The following is a 21,625-nucleotide window of genomic DNA, read 5'->3' as shown; positions in this document are numbered from 1 at the left end:
CCACAAGGCTCATTTCAGATGGATTCAATCTTAAGAAACTTAGGAGCCTCAGCCGGCTGAGCTTTAAAGCCAACATCTGTGCTGATTTAAGAGGTATCTGTGTGGATCGGACAGCCAACTTGCACATCTGTGGATAGGGAGCAGTAATTCTGAACGATGCATGCAGCCACGGTTTCTAATTAAAGGGCCCAGGAGATCGCTTTGGAAAAGAGGCTAACAAATTTAGAAAAAAAAATGACGCTTTATCAAATATACAAACAAAAAAAGGCTATGCTGCAGAAAACCTAAAGCAGCTCAACTTTTGTTGTGCACACATTTTAAGTGAAATGTGACCAGAAGCAGACCAGACCAGATGCAAAGAGATGAGATGTGTGTGGGAATAAATAAAAGAAAACAACGTAGTAATTCACAAGCTAAACTGTAAACAAAAAGCACATGTCCAGGATTTCTATCAATTTACACTTTGATTCAAAGAGAATTTGCTCATCTGCCTTCATACACAGAGGGACTGGCGTAACGTCCCATTCTTAATTGTTTGGGATCATCTTGATATAGTCCAATCTCTCAATGCTAAACCACCTTCATCTCATCTGGGAAGAAGAATTATGTGATTATGTGTATTTTATCACCATTCTTCCATAAGCACATTTGTGAGGTCAGACACTGATGTTGGATGAGAAGGTTGAGCTGCCAAAGGTACTGTGCTGAGGTTGGGACTTTAGGTTGCCCAGTCAAGTTTTTTCACAACAAACTCACTCGACATGTCCTTAAGGACTGAACGTGACATCCTTAAACTATCTTGCATCTGCACAAAGTTCTCTGTACTATATGTAACTCAGAATCCAACTGTTTTAACTTATAATACAACTATTGATTGTGGAATATTTGGTAACATGAAAGTATGTGCAGTTCACATCAAGCTTTATTTCAAGAATGCTTTTTTGTTTTGCTGTTGGAATTATAGTATTGCTTGGTGATTTGATAATCATTGCATTTTGCAAACATTTTAAACTTTGCAGTGGTTTGCTGCTTTTAGAGTTGGCATGTAAGAATATTTTCAAATATTAAGATGCTTTATAAGTTCGATTCATTTTTATTTAAAACACCTTGCTGGAAAAAAAGAAAAGTGGTGATAAATAAGAAAAAAAAAACATGTTGTTTTTACTATTTCAGGAAGCTGAGCTGATGGGGAGGGGGCTGCTCCAGGCAAAGGTACCAGTTTGGTTCCAGAGTCTATTTATGGAAATACCACACACTCCCAGTGGAGCAGGTTTAGATTTGTGGCTACTGGGCCATAGATCCCTCTGAGGCCACTGGGGAGAGCAGGGATGTCGGGTGAAATTGCTGACGGTTCTGTGTGGCGTCCCCTCAAAGGATGGACCGTTCCGATTGTCCTGGTCGAAACCTGAGGACATCTTTCACTCATAATGAGCCACAGGGCCTCAAGAGCCCTCTGTGTTCTCATTTGGAGTCTGTCATAGTTATTTTCCCCACCTTTTTGTTTTATTTTATTCTAGCAATTCATAATTTATACATTTTTACGTTTTCAACTGTCAGGCTGAGACTTGTTTTGTCATGATTATCTTCTTTCCTTAACTACAATGAAAAATTGTGGAAACAAATTTGACAAATATTCAGGAAATAAATATTTAACTGTAGGAGGCTAATTTGTAGTAATGAAAATAATTAAAAAGTCAGCTGAATTTCTTTACATCATGACTTATTTGTAGCCAATAAATGTGATTTATTTCTTGTGACTTCTACCCATGGAAATTGTTTAACAGTGACAGTACCTATTGCTTTGCCCTTCTGACTCCGGAGAAAAGTATTGGCCAAGCCAAGGTTTATTGGCCCAATTATTGAATACATACTTAACAAACTCGACCCATAGTGCTGTTGTGGCACATCTGCATAGCTAAAGGCCTGGCTCCAAGAGAGGAAGTAATGAGTTTCTGTAAAGCCGGAGTCTCAAGGGTGCAGATCTACACCTAAAAGGACTGAAGAAAAAAAACAGTCAGGAAGCTAAAAGTAAATTTCACACCTGGTGAGCAGAAAAAAACTCCCCACAATGACATGTGTGGCATTGAAGTGACGGAGGGCAGAAGTTGAAGTCTTACATGATCCATGTTCGGTACATTATCCTGCATGCTTATCATGCTACTGGAGGTGAATAGGATGTGGCACAGCCTGCTCACTCCATAGGTGGGATTCAGAGTGGTGATAGATGGCAGAGGAGAGATGGAGTTTCTCCCTACGGCTCAGTAAGAGGCTTCATTACCCTTGCGGTGTACTCATCCCTTATTCCTCTCTGCAAAAATGTGCACAAGTACCACGGGGCGTGCTGGAGACTCGTGAACAAGAAGCTCTGGTACAACTGCTCACATCAGCTCATATTTGAATCTGTGGCGAAGAGATTGAAAAGGTCCTTCTTTGCTCATTGCTCAGCCACTGTTCTGCTGGCACCGTCGACACGTTCCCCCTTGAGGTTGATTATGTTAGAGTGAAATGCCATGTTAGTCTTCCACCACCACATACACACTGCAAAAGCCACAACATCTTACCCAAGTATTTTTGTATATTCATGAAAAAGTACTAATTACTTAGAAAAGAGGTAAAATGGCCTTTATATTTTCTGTCTAAATGGTGAGAAAGTATCAAAAGGACCAAAGTAGGTTGATTAAATAATTCCGACTGGTGAGACTATAAAGCGAAAAAAGAAACAAAACAAACACTCTTTCATATGAGTGGCTGATTGCTCTAATTAATGTTTTTATGAGGGTCCTCCATCAGAAAAAGTCTTCTTATAGATCATGCTGCGGGAACGTACAAGCATTTGTCAAGTTCTAATTAAAGATCCAATGCGTTAATGTTCAGTCTGAGCTGCTGTTGTGTTTAGCTTCTTTGTTTGACAGGTTGCTTTTCTGCTTTTTGTGTTTTGGCAGCAATCTGCTCCTCTTTTAGAATATGTTTGTCAGATTTCTGGTTGTTTTTAGATAGAATCTCTATTGCTGAGAGAAATATCTTTCAGCTGAACCTGTGAAAGGAATTGGATATTCTTATTTTATTGCAACTTTGTCAACAAATGGCAACATTTACATGCAAGCGTCTGATTACATGCAATATTCTTTTTCATTAAATATTAAAGTCACCATAGCAAGTTTAACAAAGGAACTACAGAAATTTGTGGAGAACAAAGTTTTGTTTTGTTTGCTTGAATTAATTTATGGAATTTATGTTTGACGGACAATTTTTAGATTTAGCACTTTTATTTTACTTGACAGATTCGGGTCAATTAATTCAATCTTTGAGTAAAATCTTATAGAAAAGTTTGATCAAAAATATATATTTTTTAAGCTGGACAAGTCTGTCTTGACTAAACAATCAAGGCTTAGTTTTGGAAATTTAAATAAATAACTAAGAGGCGTAGAACAGTTTCATACTGTAAATCTCAGCTTGGCTGTTGATGGCGATTCTTCAAGATAATCCAAGAAGCTTATTAGTGAAGGTTGTAGTTGTGCAAAGCAGAGCCAGGCAGGCTGTGGCTGGCCAAGATTTCCGAGGAACTCCACGGAGTTTTGCACCTTGTTTCTTGGGAGTGAATATGAATTACTCGAGAGCCTGGCAGATGGGCTGGAGTGAAGTGTGGCTGAGAAAAATTCACTTAGACCATACTGGCAGCAGAAGCAGCAGCCAGACACACGGCAGCTGGAGCCCACACAGACCAAACAGAGATAGCTGGGATCCAAACGGTTCCGGTGACTTCAGCAGAGTTCAGAGCCAGGTATGCTGTAAAGCCTGGGGAGGGAAAACACTCAGGACGCTTAACCCCCATTTCACTGGCAGTGAAATATCAGAGGAGTGATTCTTGATGCATAATTTCATTTTACAATAATATTTTTGCACTCTCTCATTTGGATGTAAACAATCAAACATTAATGCCATCATTAACGGCATTAATGATGGTATTAATGGTTTTCATGCAAATTGAAGAACTTCATTTAGACAATCAGATCTTGGGCAAAAGACACAGAAAACGCGCAGAAACACCGTTCGTTCCTTCAGCTAGATGTCACTCTTATTTTATTGAGATATTGATCAAGTAAAACATTTATGTCTGTCACTACAATCTCTTCCTTCTATCTGCTGCGTCTGTGGGTGTAAATTTGCAATCTAACAAAAAGAATTGGTTCAGGTTGCTCCCATCTGCTGGATTTGATTGTTTTTGCATCTGTATGTAATTAGTACAATATGGTATTTGCAAAAAAAAAAAAAAAGCATGCAAAACTGTTTAAAAGACTAAAAAGTTAACTTCTTTGTGAGTTCTCTCCTAAGTTTTTTTTTTTTTTGGAATACTTTTCCCATGTGAAAATTAGTTTTTTGTGTATTTTCACTCTGTGGTTAAAAAAATAATGATTTTATGACTATCTTATAATATTCAAGTTATCACAAACGGGATTAAAGGTTGTCACTGAGCAATACTGCTACATTTTTGACTGACTTGTACTAAAACTGTTATCTTATGTGCGTATTCAGATAAATAACTTTTTCCCCACAGGTGTCTGTGGTGCATCTGTTAAAAACCGTCCGTCTGCTTCGTTTGCTGAGGCTGCTGCAGAAGATGGACCGCTACTCACAGCACAGCACGGTGGTCCTGACCCTCCTCATGTCTATGTTCGCCCTCCTGGCCCACTGGATGGCCTGCATCTGGTACATCATCGGCAAGATGGAGATGGAGGCCAATGCCTACAACTGGGATATCGGTAAACACCGGAAAATCTTGACGGGATATAATGAAGCCCAAAGGCTCCCAAATTAAAATAGACATCTTTTTTTTCTCATTGTGAGTTTTAAACTCCCCCCTTTCAGTGCTGCAGGGGTCCTATTAGGAATTGAAATATAATCAGCAGCGGACTGTTGCTCCTTTGCTGCCATGGCCGTGACACTTATTAAAAATATCATTACCGTGCTTTTTTTTTTTTTTAGGAGTCTGGATATTCATTCCAAAATATGGCAAACTAAGAAATTTCAAAAGGAAGAAAATGTTTTATTTTTAGCATATTGTCTCAGGGGACATATTACTACCAAAAGTGCCTTTAATTGCTTTAACAGTTTGTCATGAAACATCTACAAACCTCAGCGTGTTTTATTGGGATTTTATGTGGTAGACAAACACAAAATAGTGCATAATTGTTCATTGGAAGCAAAATGATAAATAAAGATTCAAACATTTGTAAAAAATAAAATGTGGAGCACTTTTACATTTAGTGCTCTTCAGCTTGACAAATCTGAATAAAAGGCGACTGATTGTAGCTGGGCTTTTCCATAATCAACATAAAATGATTCAAGTTATCAACTACTACATTAAACTGTGCGGTAAAATACATATGTGTTCTCAAATGGTGCTGAAATGATGTACATAGACATAAAAAACAAGCAAACAAAACAAAAAACAAATCAACAATTAAATACAATACCTGGCATGTCAAGGATGTTTTTCTTTCACACAAGGCTTGTCAGAGAACATTAGAGAACAAACAGCATAATGAAGACAAAGAAACACAGCAAACAGGTCGGGAATTGAGTTGCACACAAGGTTAAAATAAGATTAGCTTCTTGAATAGTGCAGAACACAATATCAATTATGCAAACGGGTTTAAGACGCTGTGCTGAGGATTGTAGACCAAGTTTTTAAAAGAAAAATGTCCAATAAATCAGGAACATATTAGATAACTTACTTGGCATCCATACTTCAACATGCTGTATAGGGAAAGTGTTTCTGGGCAAAATGTCCCTGTAACGGTTCAACAAACTGTGCTTTTGAATAAAAAATGTTTGAGAGTGTGAAACCTTTGAGAATAACAACCGAGTCGAGTGTGATTTTTCTCGACTTTTCATAATTAATGACAGACCTTTATGGCTTAGCCCTCAGCCTCCAGGTCAGTCATGTAATGAGCCCCATCGAGCTGATCTCCAGTCAGTATTGATGCGCCGCATTGCTCGTAATTATCTCATTCTCTATACCAATTACTGCCGTTCAGTGTCATAAAGTAACAAGTCCATGCGTGAGGCGGGATTAATGCATTGTGTCCTAATTATTTACTTCCGACGCCAAAGTTGGTGCTGAAGTGAAGCAGGAATGTGGTGTTTCCTCCCAATTACCATTCATCAGTGTCAGCGACAGAGTCTCGTGGGATCGGCTGTGTGGATCCATTCTGTACTGACTGCTCTCCAGCCATCTGCTTTGTTTCTGGAATTTGCTCAGTTTGTGCCGAATACTGTTTAAATGGAAGATGGACTTGGCTGACAAACTTCAGAAGCAACGCTTTTGGATTAGCCTGCATCCATATTTAGCTCCGCTGCGAATGGCCTCTTGAGAATTTGTGTAAAACCGAACTTTTGTTATGAAACATAAGCGTTTGTATTGTTTTAGGTGATGAAAGTCGACTGTCTTCGTCTTCTCACCAGGGTGGCTCCATGAGCTCGGGAAGCGTTTGGAGTCTCCATATGCGGGCATGGCAGACGTTAACACGACTGGCAGCGGTCCCTCTATCCGCAGCGTCTACATCGCTTCCCTCTACTTCACCCTCAGCAGCCTGACCAGCGTGGGCTTCGGCAACGTGTCCGCAAACACCGACGCTGAGAAGATCTTTTCTGTTTGCATCATGCTCATCGGAGGTACATAAAAATGGCAGCTACCAGTTCACGTCTTAGTATGTGTTGCTTTGTGAAGAATCTAAAATGCCTGAGACTTTTTCTCGTTTCACTTCATTAAAGCCTGACATTTTGAACATATGTTGGGGAAATTTTATGTGACAGACAAATACCAAGTGGTGCAGTGGTTCTTGACCTGGGTTTCATCACACCCCAGGGGTTCGATTAGTCGGTCTCAGGGGTTCGATTAGTCGGTCTCAGGGGTTCGATTAGTCGGTCTCAGGGGTTCGGCGAAGCGTCTGCCGCTGAGGTAAAAGACACACCTGTGCAAAGGCCTCGCTTGGCCATCACTTACTTCAGAGGATCACGTGACATTGCTTGGCCAATAAGTGCTGCGGGGAATTTAGTGCGCGCGGTATTCAACGGCTGTCGTAGTTGTATGTCGTGTGGTTTCTTTCTCAATACTTTAATTCATACTAAACATGTTGAGCAAAAAAAAAATGAAAGTGATCAGACGAATATGTGGAACATGGATTCACGCGTATCACGGAACGGGATAGCAGTCGGCGTCCCATCTGCATGATATCCAATGCCAAGTTGAGCAACTCTGGTCTTGCACCGGCAAAACTAAGGGAACACTTCTTGAAGCTGCATGGAGATGGGGAAAAGTAAAAAAAAAAGTATTTTGTGAATTCAAAACAACAAAAAACAAATTAAATTTCAAATTTAAAAAAAATGTATTAAAAAATGTAAAATTCTTTTTTTAAAATCTTTATTTATTTTTAATTAGTAAAATGGCAAAAAAAAAATATATATATATATATATATATATATATATATATATATATATATATATATATATATATATATATATATATATATATATATATATATATATATATTTGGGGGGTCTGAAATTCTTTTATGGGGCCAAAATATTTATCTTTGGGCCAGAATAAAATAATATCGTAATTTGTTATGAGTTTATGCACTTTGTTGGTTTTGTTCTTTGAGCAAGGTGATGTTCATGCACAGCTCTTTTTGTGCATCAGTAAACAAAGCATATACCTATGTCTTGAATTTGGAAAAAAAATGTACCATTGTCTTAGACTTGAAAACATTTAACAAGTCTGAATCCATATGTGTTAAGCGCCCTTTATTTTCACATCCGTCAGTACAACCAACTGTCTCCATCTGAGTGTAATATGATCTGAGTGTAATATAATCTGTTATGTGAAAGCCCCTGAGGTTTGTTCGAGAACATTAGAGAAAACTCATAATGAAGACCAAGGAACACAGCAGACAGCTCAGGGATGAAACTGTGTTTAAAGTTTAAAACTGTTTTAAAGTTATAAAACCTTTGGGTGCCGTTTATGTCTGAAAAACTAAATTAAATGCCACCGTTTTTGAAAACTGCCTTTTATGAAAGAGTGCCAAAAAGAAAGCCATTGTTGGAAGAATGTCATTAAAGTTTCATTTAAAAAAAAAACTATGCTAATTAAAAAGACCCAATAAATATGTTCAATCTAGGGAAGTTAGGCAGAGCCAATGGGAAGATGAATGGAGATACATTGACTATAGAAAGTATTCATTTCCTTCAATGTTTTACCATTTTTATCGCTTTTACAAACTCATTATGATCAACAAAAGTTGTTTTTTTTTTCAAAACATAAGCATAAAAATAAGTGACTTGGGTCTGAAAAAGCAAAAATGTGAAAAAGTCCTGAGGGTGTGAATACTTTTGTGTGGGTTTGTGCGCGTAGACGCATGTCTTTTGGAAATGACTCCTTCAAAGTTAATTTCAAAATGAGACTTCATTGTGAAGAGTAATGGGTAAAACTGAGTTAATAAGAGTAATTCTTCTTGTCTTAGTTAAAATTTCAGAAGCATGTAATTGGATTTCCTATTCCTTTTTTTTTTCGGTTTTCTGCTCCATTATACGGCTTTTTTATGCAGAACTGTAGAGGGGACAGAACTTGTTTAAACCAGACAGAGTAAGCTTTTTTTTTTGGCAGTCACTTTTGCAAGGTTTTCCCGGTGGATACTCTCTCCTCTCTGTTTCAGCTAAATGCTAAATGTCCCCGGCTGCCGGAGGGCAGTAGCAGGAGAAGCCACACACACCCACACGCTCAACACATCCTCATGTTTGTTCACATACATCCCATTCCCAGCGGGGAGACATGGAGTGAAAACTAATCCGAAGCACCTGCTCATATTTATTGTGGAGCATACCCTCAATGAACTTAGATGAGTTATGTAAATGAATCACTATGATGTTTGAATTGTTTTAGGGTGCAGTTTAGAGTATTAAAAATAACCATCCTGAGGACGAACATTTTATATATTAAAGTTTAAATGGAAGCTACATAAAGCAAGAATATTTTCCAATAAGTTAACGTAAGCAGTTTGAAATGTCACTTCCTTAAATTGTAGGAAATGGTCCAAAATAGTCATACTTAATATAGATGTCATTTGGCATGTTCAAATGGGGCAAAGAGAAACTCCACCTGTCAGAATTTATTAGAAAACACCACTAGATGGAGAAAATGTGGGGTAAAAAGCAAAAAACAAACAAACAACCAAAGTGGCACAACAATTTGGCCTGTCACAATAAACAATAAATAAATTAATCGCACGATAAAATCATCGACCTCATTTTAATTATCGGCTTTATTGTTTCTTCCGTCCTTTTTCTCTTTCTGTAGATGACACTGAATAAAAAAGGCTCAACTCCGGTGCTCTCTACTGACCCTCCCTTCCTCATTTCCTTAGTGTAATTCCCAGTGCACATGACTTTCTGGTTTGCTAGTTTTCACAGGCCAATAATTGTTGTTAGCAGCTGCTGAAAGTAATTAAAATTGTTAATTTTAATGTAACTTAGTTACTTTCCAAATCAAGTAATCAGTCTAAGTTACTTTTTCAAGGAGTAATCAGCAATCCGATTAAAGTTACTTTTTCAAAGTAACTATGTTCACTGGTCACAAGCTCCTCATATAAGTTAGTTGAGTAATAGCTGAAAATGTTTGACAAAATGCTGTTTGCACGTCTGGGGTTCAGAGTGGAAATGGTGTTCGCAGAAAGCGCAATGATTAGATGCCCAAATGATTGGAAGCCAATAATGAAGCCAGGTTCTTTAATCAGCAGGTTATAAGTGGGTTTGAAAGGTGTGTATGTGTGGTTCTACAAAGAGAATGAATTCAAATTAGAATCCACCATAAATGCAAATACTCGTGTACAAACATATTATAATCATAGTATCTGTCTGTCTGTTTCAAAAGTTAAATAAAGGAAAAGAAAGCAACTACACATAATATGGTTCACAATTTTCGTAGAGAAGTTAGCTTAGCTTAGCCTTCCTAGCCTTCGCTTAGTCGAAGAAACTCTAACAACCGAATATATTCAGAGGACTAAAACACACATATTATGCCGCTCAAACATAAGTGCAGCACAACCTACTGCTCATATAGCCGCACTCAAAAGAAAATCACGAAACCACCCTCCAACACCATGTCTGCCGAACCGAACCGTTTCTCAAACATCGTTTGACTCACTAATTTTCGCGCCACCCGGTGGCGAAGCTGGTAATTACAGCACAGCCTTCAGAACACAAACTATAACTACCTAGGGACTTTTTTTTTCTCCCCGATGCAAACCGAGACAGTAAAAGCACCTTTCGCCGTAAGCTTTTATAGAAGTTAAATGGTATCTTATGGAGGTTACCACTTCGATATGTCAGTGTAATTTCACTTTGTAAGAAAAGTGACCTCGCCAGGCCGATGGCTCCCTGATGTCCGGCGTTTGGTGACGCAGCTGTGCTGCAGCTCAGAACTCGATGAGATCAGGAGAACGGATCACCTGCGGGCGCAGAAAGGCCAGCGTCCGTCTGCGCAATCAAATAAGCTCCGTGCTGCGTGCTTCCTGCGCGCGAGATATAAATGTAAATTTAGCATTTGGGTTTTCTCTCATTCGATTTCATCGTATAAAAGTCAAGTTCAACACGTGAATCATGTCGGGTCGCAAGCAGCCGATTTATATTCAGTTGCCCCTGCTGCGCATCTAAAGTACAGTGAGCAGATTTTTATTTTCTTTAGCTCCCGTTTACTAAAATCTTCTAGATCGTCAAGTGATGTTTATAAAAGAGAAGTGTAATCCGGATAAATCTCAAAAGCTGTTTGAAATGTTGACCTCCTTTATTAGAGGACTTCAGAACTTCTCTGGCTACATGAAGTAGGCTCTCATAAAGCAACACTTAACATCCTAATTTGAAGGATGTTCCAGGAACCAGTAAGAAACAGTGCAACTGACATATGTCTTGAAATGTAAGAAATATTTTACATGTATTTAAAGTAGAATTTTTCTTTTTTTTTCTTTTGTTTTCCTGTTTGAATGTCAATTTCCTGATGCTCCAATCGTTGTTGTTCTCCATCTTCTGCTTCCTGTCTAACTTTCCCATCATCCTCCTTCTTCCTCCCTTCTTTCACCCGCAGCACTGATGCATGCCTTAGTCTTTGGCAATGTGACAGCCATTATCCAGAGGATGTACTCCCGCTGGTCTCAGTACCACACCAGGACCAAAGACCTGAAGGATTTCATTCGCGTCCATCATCTGCCACAGAGCCTCAAGCAGCGAATGCTCGAGTACTTCCAGACAACCTGGTCGGTCAATAATGGAATCGACTGCAATGAGGTATGGGACAGGAACCGTCTCCTTTATTTGTGTGGTTTACCATGAGTAAGTGTTTTATAGAGCGAAATCAAAGTTGTGGAAAACAGTTGAGTTTTTTTTTTTTTTTTTTAAACATCTTCCCATAGTTTCCTTTCCTTTAATTAAGGAAGGATTTGAGCATTCCACCTCATTAACCTGAAACTTCTTTTTACAGAGACCAAAAATAGTTGAACGATTTTCTCAAGACCCAGACATTTTCTGAATGTTCTGCAGTACCTGAGTCATTCGTCTGATCTGTACCTGGCCTCTATACATATGAGTCAGCCATGAGGTAAATTGGGGTCAGGAGACCTCTGCAAAAACTCAAGTCAGCTGCAAAGTGATCCCAAACTTTTAGGGATTCATTGTGAGGACAAAGTTTGGAGAAAGAAACATTTATGTTCTTTTGCTGTCCTTGTTCAGTGATCTGATACTTAAGTAGAGAAATCCCGAAGGTCAGTTCAAATGATATTGTATTTTTACACAGTTTCAGAGTGACTCAACTTCCATTTCTCATAATCTCAAAAGTTATCGCAGAGGAAAGTGAACGTTTTATTTCTGAGGCAGAAACTTTTTCTTTAGGAAAATCTGTTCAAAATCTGATCAGTTGAGCTTTACTCTTGTGTTTACATGTTTCTGAGTTACTGGAACACTTTTTATTTAACTTCCAAAAAAACCCAATTTTTCAAAAAAAAAATAAATAAAAATTATTAATTTTAGATAAACATTTTTCCATGAATTCTGGAGATAAATAGCAGAAAGAGATAAAATCTTAAATTTAATTGAGACAGCCTGTTTCCATGTTAATAAACTGAGTATGGTTGATGAAAGTATGATCTACCACCACCAAGGTGAATAAAATGTGTGTTTTTGTAATACTGCTTTCCGCCACAAGAGGCACTAATGTGAACTTTTAGACTGAGATTGATTCAGACTTGACTGATTTTAGTTATGAATAAAAACTCAGGCCTTCTTTCTCGAAAAAAGTCAAACACTTAAATACAAGAGTTTGACTTTTATCCTGGACAGGATAAAACTTATCCTGTCTGTTGATAAGTTTTAATAGTATGAGACATTTAAAAATGTATTTTTTTGTAACTACCATCTTTAAAGTTAGACTTTTTCATGATCTATTTTTACATAGATAGCCAAATATCTGTTTAATTCTAATAATTTTTTTAAAATCATTGTAAAAGTTTTTCTTACGCTCCACAGTTCTTCTTTTTTCAATTTCTGAAAGAAGCAAACACAGCAATTTAGTTTTCTTCAGCCTTAATAGGCAAATGAGAGGCTTTTTTCTCTCTAATGTTTTGTATTTGTAGAAGTCCTTTCTGGCTTCTATGCAGCTTTAACTGACTGCTGACGTACCGAAGATCATCTGCTGAAGGCTGAATTTAGCAACAACTGCATCATATTCTAAATGAATTTTCTGAAGACTTGCTTCTCCCTCACTTTCAGAGCTGAATTGATTTTTTTTCTATTTATTTCTTCCAAAAACAAAAATAATAATTTTTACACCTTGAAAGAAGGGCAGAAAAAACATCTGAAGGTTATTTTTATGGTAATGGGGAAAAATAAACTTTTGCGCTGACTTGGAGAAAGAATTCTACGAAAACAAAAGTTAAGCTGACTATTGGGGTCTTTCTGCTTAAGTTTTCGCCCATAAAAGTTGGAATCAATCAACTTTAGTGAGGCATTTTTGTTGTAAACTTATGAATTTAAAGTGAAAACCTTCACTGTTCAAAAATCTCCAGGCTTATTTCTAGATACAGGCTGCATGGCAAATCAGTATCAATATTTTATGAGTTAATTCACACGGTTCTCACACAGACGCCGCATTAAAGCTAATCCAAAAGCTGATAATGTGATCAATACTTCTACAGAGCAAGGAGCATGTTGCAGCATCCTTGATTTTATTTATTTATTTTTTCCCAGCTGCTCTCCTCTTATTGCCACATTTCACACTGTAATAACTAACTAACCACATAACGCTCGAGTCATCCTGGTTGACGTGTGACAGGTTCAACTCGCTCTGGTTTGTGTTACGTTTTCCTTGAACAAACTTGAGTGTTTTGTTTCATTTTTTTGTATTTTTTTTTTATCTTTCCCGTCGAGCTAAAGACAAGCATGAAGATCAGGGAGTTGTGGCATTTCACCACACCAGCTGTAAATAACACGTCCTCCCGACAGGCCCAGGGAAACCTGTCAGTCGTCTGATAGTAACTCGCCTCTCCAGGCTGCGCGGGCCTGCGAGACAGCTGTCAGAATCCCGAGCAGAGGGTTAGACGGAGGGACGCTGATGAATCCCAGACGGATGAATTATAGATGGGCCTGTTGATTAAAGTAAAGCTCTGATGACTCACCGACGGAATCCACGACAGATTTCCGTCCTCCGGCCGAGACAATCGTGCGTTTGTCGACACGACGCAATGTTGTGGCTGCTCTTCGACAGCCACGCTTTTCTGTTTATAGGAGCTGAGTGAATTGTGTTCAGAGGTCAGGAATCCAAAAAAAATAAATAAATATCGAAGGCTAAAAATTCAATTACCGAGTTGCGGAATGGTGTTTTCACAACTGTCACACTTTCTTACCCCCTCTCTCTCTCATTTCCCCACATACAGCTGCTGAAGGACTTTCCGGATGAGCTGCGCTCCGACATCACCATGCATCTCAACAAGGAGATCCTGGAGCTGTCATTGTTTGCCTCGGCCAGCCGTGGCTGCCTGCGCTCGCTGTCGCTGCACATTAAGACCTCCTTTTGCACCCCGGGGGAGTACCTCCTCCGACAGGGCGACGCTCTCCAGGCTGTCTTCTTTGTCTGCTCAGGGTCCATGGAAGTGCTGAAAGATGGAATGGTGTTAGCCATCCTGGGTAGGTTAAAGTGGAACTGCTAAAAGGCTCGTGGTGTAATCAAAGATCATAGCACTTGAGTTTACAATAAACTCTGAATCCTGTAGATAAGCTCAGTGTTTAGACACAAAATTCAACTAAGTGAACGGCAGTAAATGTGCAAAGAACATAGGAAAAAAAAACACATTAATTCTATATCATTGTTTTTAATTAATATTCTCTGCAGAAGATTCTCAAAGGACTTTTGTGCAAAGCAATATAAAAATCCAAGCAAGGTCTCAAGAAGGCCTACAAATATCCAGTCAAGGAATCTGGTCATGAAATTAATGACGTTTTAATTTTTGATGTCCTACACAAAGCCTTCTTAAAAATGTATCTAGAAATTCCAAACTGAGGAAAAATACTGAGAAAAAGTAAACTCTTCAAATAAAACACGCAGCCTTTAATTATTGTCTCCATAACTGGAGCAGCTTCACTGGGGAACCAAATGAAACGAGTTCAATTTCTCATTACTAAACTTAATGTCACCTGAAGCACTAACTCAGAACAAAATTTTAAAAAAACCCACAAAGTTCGCAGAAAAGTTCAAATAGAAAAAAAAAACAGTGTTATAAATTATAGGCAGAAAATCACATCTACCACTAATCAGCCCCTCTTTATGACCATTGAAAGTATAAGAAAGGAACTTTTGATCAACACTCCTTTCTGTTTCAACATGATGAAAAAGTCATTTTAAACCACATATTAAAGTGAAGCCGCACTAAAACTCTGGAGTTTCTGTTTAGTTCTCATGTGTGGAGAGAAAAACTGTTGTTCTTTTTATATTCAGAGCTAATTAGGAGTTACGAGATCCGGCGGTAATTTAAAGAGCAGGGAAGGAGTCTGGCAGATGGAATGAAAATCCAGTGTTTTTAAAAAACACTTTGATATTCAAAGTTGCTCCACTTGCTCCCTTGTTCAGGTCTCTGTTTTTGTATGCATGATAAATCTGTAAAACAAAACAAACAACAAAAAAACCAGAAGACCTTCTGCTGAAAGACGATCGTCTGCTGTTGCGCAACCTCTCGTCCTGAGTGACATCTTTCTCCTGTGACCTTTTGAACAGAGCTACACAGCAATACGGCAACAGCATGTGCATATAATCTAAATGTGAAGCTCCCTATGTCACTGTCTTTGTTCACGCGTTGATTCCTGTGTTTGTCACGTTACGCTGTGTTTCTGACAGTAGCTACGTGTTGCTACACCTGCAGAAAGAAACTGTGCTTTTCTTTGGATATTTGTCGCAATCCCACAGGTGGATATTGTTTGCTGGCCCTCAAATTGTCTCATGGTAGTGTCTCTGTGTGTGTATTTGATCGAGTGGGTGGAGGTATATGTATGTGTGTGTGTGTTTGACAGACAGATAGCATTGTCTGCTGACTGTGCAGAAGGTTGGAGTGACACAGAGTGTTTCACCGAAGGACAAAGCTGCTTCTTTGTGTCTCAGCCTGTTCCACTGTGGATGAGTTTGAGTAGGTTTCTTTTTGACCTCCAGCCCCTCAGGTTTTTGTCCAAACAACAGCCTGTAGTTACAGATGCGTAAGTCAGTAGTAGACACAGAGTGAGAACAAGTGAGGTTATGACAACGTGAGGGAGAAAGGAGAAGGGCTCTTGAAAGGGGACAGGCTGGATATGACGGATCGTCAGAAAGAATGGTCTGTCAGAGGAAGAAAAAGTGTTTTTAGAAAAAGCAGGACAAAAGGGCTGATTGAGAGATACATAAATTAACCACTGAAATCATTACTACACAGACAAGGGAGACAAGAAAGACAACGCAGATTAATTACAAATGAAAATAACTTTGGGCAGATGCTGACGAATTAGAGGAAAGATGAAAAAACAGAAAAACATTTAAAAATTGAAATGAAGATGAAAGGAAAAGAGCAGCAAAGTTGCTGCAGCAAAATGGAGGGATAAAAAAGGGCTGAAATCAAACAAAAAAGACAGGAAAGTTTAACAGGGAAAGAAGGCGAAAAGGAAGGAAAACCAATATGTGAAAAGCGAGGAGGAAGTCATCGAGAACGGGGGAAAGAAATGGAAGAAGGAAGCGAGAGACGAGAAATGAGTGAAGTAATATGACAATAAATGATCTGACAGACAGGAGGATAGAGACAGAGAGGGCTGAAATAAGAACAGTCACGACTTTCGCTCCTTCAGCTGTGCCGCTGTAATTTAGCAGCCCTCATAGTTCACAATGACCCTAATGAATCATTTATCACTTATGGGACATTACCGCTGGAGGGGGTAGGGGCGTCTCGCCTTCAGTCCATTTGTACCGAAACAGCTGCCACATCCACACCACCCAAACAGCTACACGTCATAAAAGTGTTGCGGATGAGTCTGCTTTACAAATGCAAGAATAGTAATAACTAGTTAGAATTAACATTAGTGATTGATTTATTTTCTTTTTACATTTAAATCTGTATCTGCTGAAACGAACAAAGTTTATATTTTATGGCTTACGTTCTTTATTCTTGATCAGCTGGGCTACAAATATCTACCAAAACTTCATTAACAGGTTACGTTGTCAATCATTATTATTAATAACAATACTAATAATAAAACACTTACATCTGTTGCTATGATGCTGATTTTGATTGGCGGATAGAATGAAAGTCCAGCATTTTATGGCATATACAAAATGCCATAAAATGCATTTATATAGAAAAAAAGGGGATTTAGTTGGCAAATTCTTACAGATGTTTTTTATAAAATATGTTTTATAACATATTGCATAGTTTTATTTGGTTTGGTTGTTTACTCTGTCATGTTTTGGATATTTTTTTTTTGGTATTTGACAAAAAATATTTGTAATTTTCGTTTTTCACTTTCCTCCTTCTTTCATTGTGCAATGCCTTGTGAATGTTTAAATCTTGTTTCTTTTCACATTTTACATTTAAACTTCTATGGTTTTTAGAGAAAGCAATGGGGAGTAGAAAGCATAATTGTAAAGAGGGGAAAAAATATGTATTAGATTTTCAAAATATAGAAAAAAAAAATCTAACATTTGCTGTCTACTGAAACGTTTCAAATTTCCAAACGTTCCAGTTGTTCCCCAGCTCTCCGTTTCTTCTTTGGTAGTTCCTCGTGTCTCACAGAGTTTGCATCTCTTCTCATTTCCGGCAACATCTTCTGGTTTGCTTCACTTAAGTGAAATCTATTTGTACTACTCACACACCTTTGAACTCCACATTTGGGTGCACTCCTCTCTGTCATCACTGCACATCCTAACAAGAACATATGTCATGCTGGCATGAGGCCCTCGGTCAAATCTTGAACATAAATACATATGAAAACAAAAGATATCAAGCGTAAGTGTGCACATGAGTGCGAGAGAGCCTGCATCTTCAACCCCTTTTATCAGAGTGAAAACATTCTGAAGTGGTCCCCAGTCCTCACCCTCTTTCAGTGTCTCTCTCTCTGAACAGGTAAAGGCGACCTGATCGGCGCGAACCTGTCATTAGACAACCGTGTGATAAAAACCAACGCAGATGTGAAAGCCCTGACCTACTGTGACCTGCAGTGTATCAACCTGAAAGGGCTCTATGAGGTGCTGGACCTCTACCCCGAGTACTCTCATCACTTTGTCCAGGACATCCAACAGGACCTCACATACAATCTGCGGGAGGGACATGAGACACACGTGAGTCCGTCCAACCTGTGATGCGTTATTTGAACAGCTGAACATACAGCTCTGACTGTATGCTCTCAACAAATCGCTTATGTTGAACAGAAATATTGTCGCCTTCCTAAAATATTGTCCTGAAAAAAATAACATTGGCCATTATTTTAGGAATGCGATGACATGAGGGTTCAAGGCATCATGACGTTTCCCTAATTCACATATTTTGTTTTCTCTATCGAGCTCCTTAACTTTATTTTGTGAAATATATATTAAGTAATTGAAAAAATGAAGGATGAATCCCAGTTGTTCAAGCAGGCCAGCATTAAGGCTTAAGGAATGACTCCAACCTCAACCTCGTTGAAAAACGATGCTTAAAATCTGGGTGAACCAACCAATTGAAATAATGTGTTCTGACAAGAAATATATTCAGATATTCAGCTATGTGAATGTGGCTCTAGCGTTAAGTGCTTTGAGTGGTTAATGTGACTGGAATAGTATAAGTTCATGGAATAATGTAAGTTCAACTCATTTACCGTGTAGATGGCTTGAAACAATGGGATAACTGAGATTCACAGAAGGGTCAGAAGAACAAAAGAGTAAATTTGGGCAATAAAATCCATTAGAGATCCACTAGACACAACAAAATCAATAACATTTCAACAACATAGTCATCGCATGCAATGTAATTTTTATAGCAACGTTTACAACTTGTCTGTAAAACCACCACATACCCTGAGAGTTTCCGAATGTCTTTTTCCTGAGTGTTGAAAAGAAAATCAACCAATACTTGTGGCCTTCTCAATTTCCTGTACTGAGTTTACATTTAGAGTAAGGCGATGGCACAAAATGTGTAGGTGATTTTAGTTTGGGTTTGTAGCTGAGCCTAATGGACAGAAATTAGGACACTGTCCTAGTTAAGGTAGCTGTAAGAGAGAGCTGGCAAAAGTAGCTGGGATACCCGGCTCTGCTCTGCTGCTGTAATTACAGTCAGGTGTTTTACTCTGTTGCACAAACACAACTGGGATTCGCTGTCGTGTGCGCGCACACACACACACACACACACACAGACGAAGCGTGCCGCAGGGCTTTTAGGTGAAACTCATCTGCAGAGGGACAGCCTAAATCTCAGCACTGAGTAAATGAAGATAGGTGGAGGCACCTGAGGATAGAGCTCTGTTTGAGCTGCGCTGTTCAGTTTGCTCTTAGGCTATGTCATAATGGCACCAGTATATTGTGGCGAATAAATTTCCGGCGTTGTCTCACTGTGAGCTGTGCAGTTATTTGTTGCGTCTCTCTGCTCGGCTTGGGAAAGAACTGACCGGAGAATGCTGCCAAATTGCTCCCCGGGAAAAGAAAAGCTGGAACACAAAACAACATGTTGTTTCCTCCGTGCATTGAGCGTTTCTTCTCCGGCTGTCTTCCAGGTGAAAACCAGATTGTCAGCAGCAGCACAGGAGTCTCAGGTGCCCGCTCATCAAGCAGTGCTATTCATACTGCTTGAACTTTCCCTGAGTTTAAGAACGCAAAATGGGTTTTATTGGGACTTTATGCAACAGACCAGCAAGCTGCAGCTCCAGAGCCACGTGTAGATCTTTGTCTCCCTCACTGTGGATGTCATAAAACCAAATTAAAAGAATGTTTTTAATCATAAAGGCAATTTGAAAGCGTTGTTTTCTTTTTTATGTTTGAAATATGTGCTTAGAATACCTACAGCTTAAGACTGCCAGTGCTATAAGACTTTTAAACATAGTTTCGAATGTCTTACATTTTCAAAAATAATAACAATAAACATTTGGTATAAATTTAAACAAATCTTTTTCTGACATTTTCTGCTTAGTAGCAGCAGGAGTAAGAAGGGAGAACCAGCCACAAATACTTGAAACTGAGATTTGAGTAGAATGTGTTTCTACAAAGATTTCACCGAGAGAGGCTGGGAACAGTTTTATGCTATATGCTCCTCATGTTCACAAATGTGAAGGCGATGTTTTGTTATTGTTCAATTTCACAAGTATATACAGCCGTTGGTCTCTCCCAGGGTAAATGAATCCTAATGCATTAGTGGTGGAGGTCGTAACACAACAAAATCTTAAGATATTCAAAGGGTTTTCATATGTTTACAAGGTCCTGCCCAAGCGAAAGCTAAAAGTTTGAATAAACCAATAGATATGTCTGATATTTGAACATACTCCATGTTGATCTTGATCAGTTTTCCTTTCCTCACTCCTACTAGCCAAAAAAAAAAGTCCTGGTGAAATGGTTTCGTGGGGAAATTGATCATGTAAAATTTTAAATTCTTCACAAATTTGCTCCAGTGATTTGCAGTAGCAGGACAGAGAGCTGAAGAGAAATGCTTCATATGCAGGGAAGCGTCTGAGACGTTTTACAGACAAATCAATCCGCCGGTCCTGCCGGTTAACTTTAGGATAACCGTATTATCGCCTGAGAAAAATAATTCACGGCCCTCACTGGAAACATGCTGCCGTATTTTCCGGACTATAAGTCGCATTTTTGAGGGAAATTTATTTAATAAAATCCAAACCAAGATCAGACATGTCATCTTGAAAGGCAATAAAAGTCGAATAGAGGCGACAACAGGTTCAATAATTGTACGGTATGCTAACGTTACGTGACAAACTACGAACTAAGAACGTGCCTGGTATGTTAGCAGAACATATTAAGAGTTATTCAGATAACTATGGCATAAATAACATGCTAACAAGTTTACCAAACCTTCCGTGTCTCTCCAAATCACTAAACGCAATTAAATCGTCGTCCTCTATGTCGCTTTTAAACCACTCTGCTAACGCCGGAAGTAGAGTAACACAGGCCTAGAGCGCCCTCTTGCGGTTTACTGTGAAAATAACATGTGATATCATATAACGATGTGTTCATTTCCATAGTCGCGACTGCAATTTATACTCCGGAAAATATGGTAATTTATGTTTTCAGAGCTTCAGTTTTTATTCTTACTTGGGTATGTAATTAATTTCAAATGTTCACACATCACAGGTTGATAATTAGTTGTTTTATTTCTCTCCCAGTCTGGAGTCAGAAGGAACGGGCGCGTGGTTCAGGGCCAGCCTCCGGTAGCTGAGGCCCGGGAGGAGCACGAGGGCGACTCGGAGTCTGACGAGCGTGACAACGCCGAGTCTGTAACTCTTCTGACGGAGCACCATCGACCTAAGAGCCTTGGGGACACCGTGGGGAAGTCTCCTCCGTGCCAGCCCCAACAGAAGACCGTCACTCACAGCTTGGTTCGCTCCCAGAAAAACCTGCAGGAAATGACGCCAACTGCTCTTGACCCTTCGAACCTCAGCCCCAGGTGGGTCCAGTCGCCCACTGGTTTCATCATCGGACACTAATGTCATGCCAGCCAGAGAGTAACTCTTGGAAGAAACCCTAACCCTCCACAGAGGCTTAAGAGGAAAAGACCAAAACAAGAATTTCAATTATTGAGGGACTAAATGTGATAATAATTGTGTTTAATGATTATAGAATTGCTACTTCTTATTTTTCATGTTTTATCAGGGTAGAGAGGTTTGGGGCAACTAAACTAGGCAGTTAACATTTATTTAGGTTAAGGTTTCTAAGGTTTCCTTTGTGTCTCTGTAGGATAGTGGATGGTACCGAAGACAGTGAGGGACCAGAAACTTCCCAGACGTTCTCCTTTTCCGCTGGTCTCGGCTGTCCTGTCAGTGAACCAACCAGTGCCTCAATGTCAACCACAGGTTATTCTAGAATACGTTTTTTAAAAA

The 21,625-nt window shown here is 39.0% G+C and overlaps 1 protein-coding gene across 1 annotated transcript in view; it reads left to right on the top strand.

Moving 5' to 3' along the window:
- Positions 1-21,625, top strand: part of kcnh8 (potassium voltage-gated channel, subfamily H (eag-related), member 8) — a 52,189-nt gene that overhangs the window by 25,310 nt on the left and 5,254 nt on the right. Inside the window, exons 7-13 of the mRNA XM_055058930.1 lie at positions 4,556-4,760; positions 6,466-6,675; positions 11,139-11,338; positions 13,978-14,227; positions 17,674-17,888; positions 20,912-21,192; positions 21,483-21,598. Coding sequence (XP_054914905.1) covers positions 4,556-4,760; positions 6,466-6,675; positions 11,139-11,338; positions 13,978-14,227; positions 17,674-17,888; positions 20,912-21,192; positions 21,483-21,598 — 1,477 coding nt within the window. The remainder of the gene's footprint in view (positions 1-4,555; positions 4,761-6,465; positions 6,676-11,138; positions 11,339-13,977; positions 14,228-17,673; positions 17,889-20,911; positions 21,193-21,482; positions 21,599-21,625) is intronic.

The sequence above is a fragment of the Poeciliopsis prolifica genome, unplaced genomic scaffold, assembly GCF_027474105.1.
Source record: "Poeciliopsis prolifica strain line A6 unplaced genomic scaffold, Auburn_PproV2 SCAFFOLD052, whole genome shotgun sequence".
NCBI classification, from domain to species: domain Eukaryota; kingdom Metazoa; phylum Chordata; class Actinopteri; order Cyprinodontiformes; family Poeciliidae; genus Poeciliopsis; species Poeciliopsis prolifica.
The sequence above is the reverse complement of the archived record's forward strand: the minus strand, read 5'-3'. Positions and strand labels throughout refer to the sequence as shown.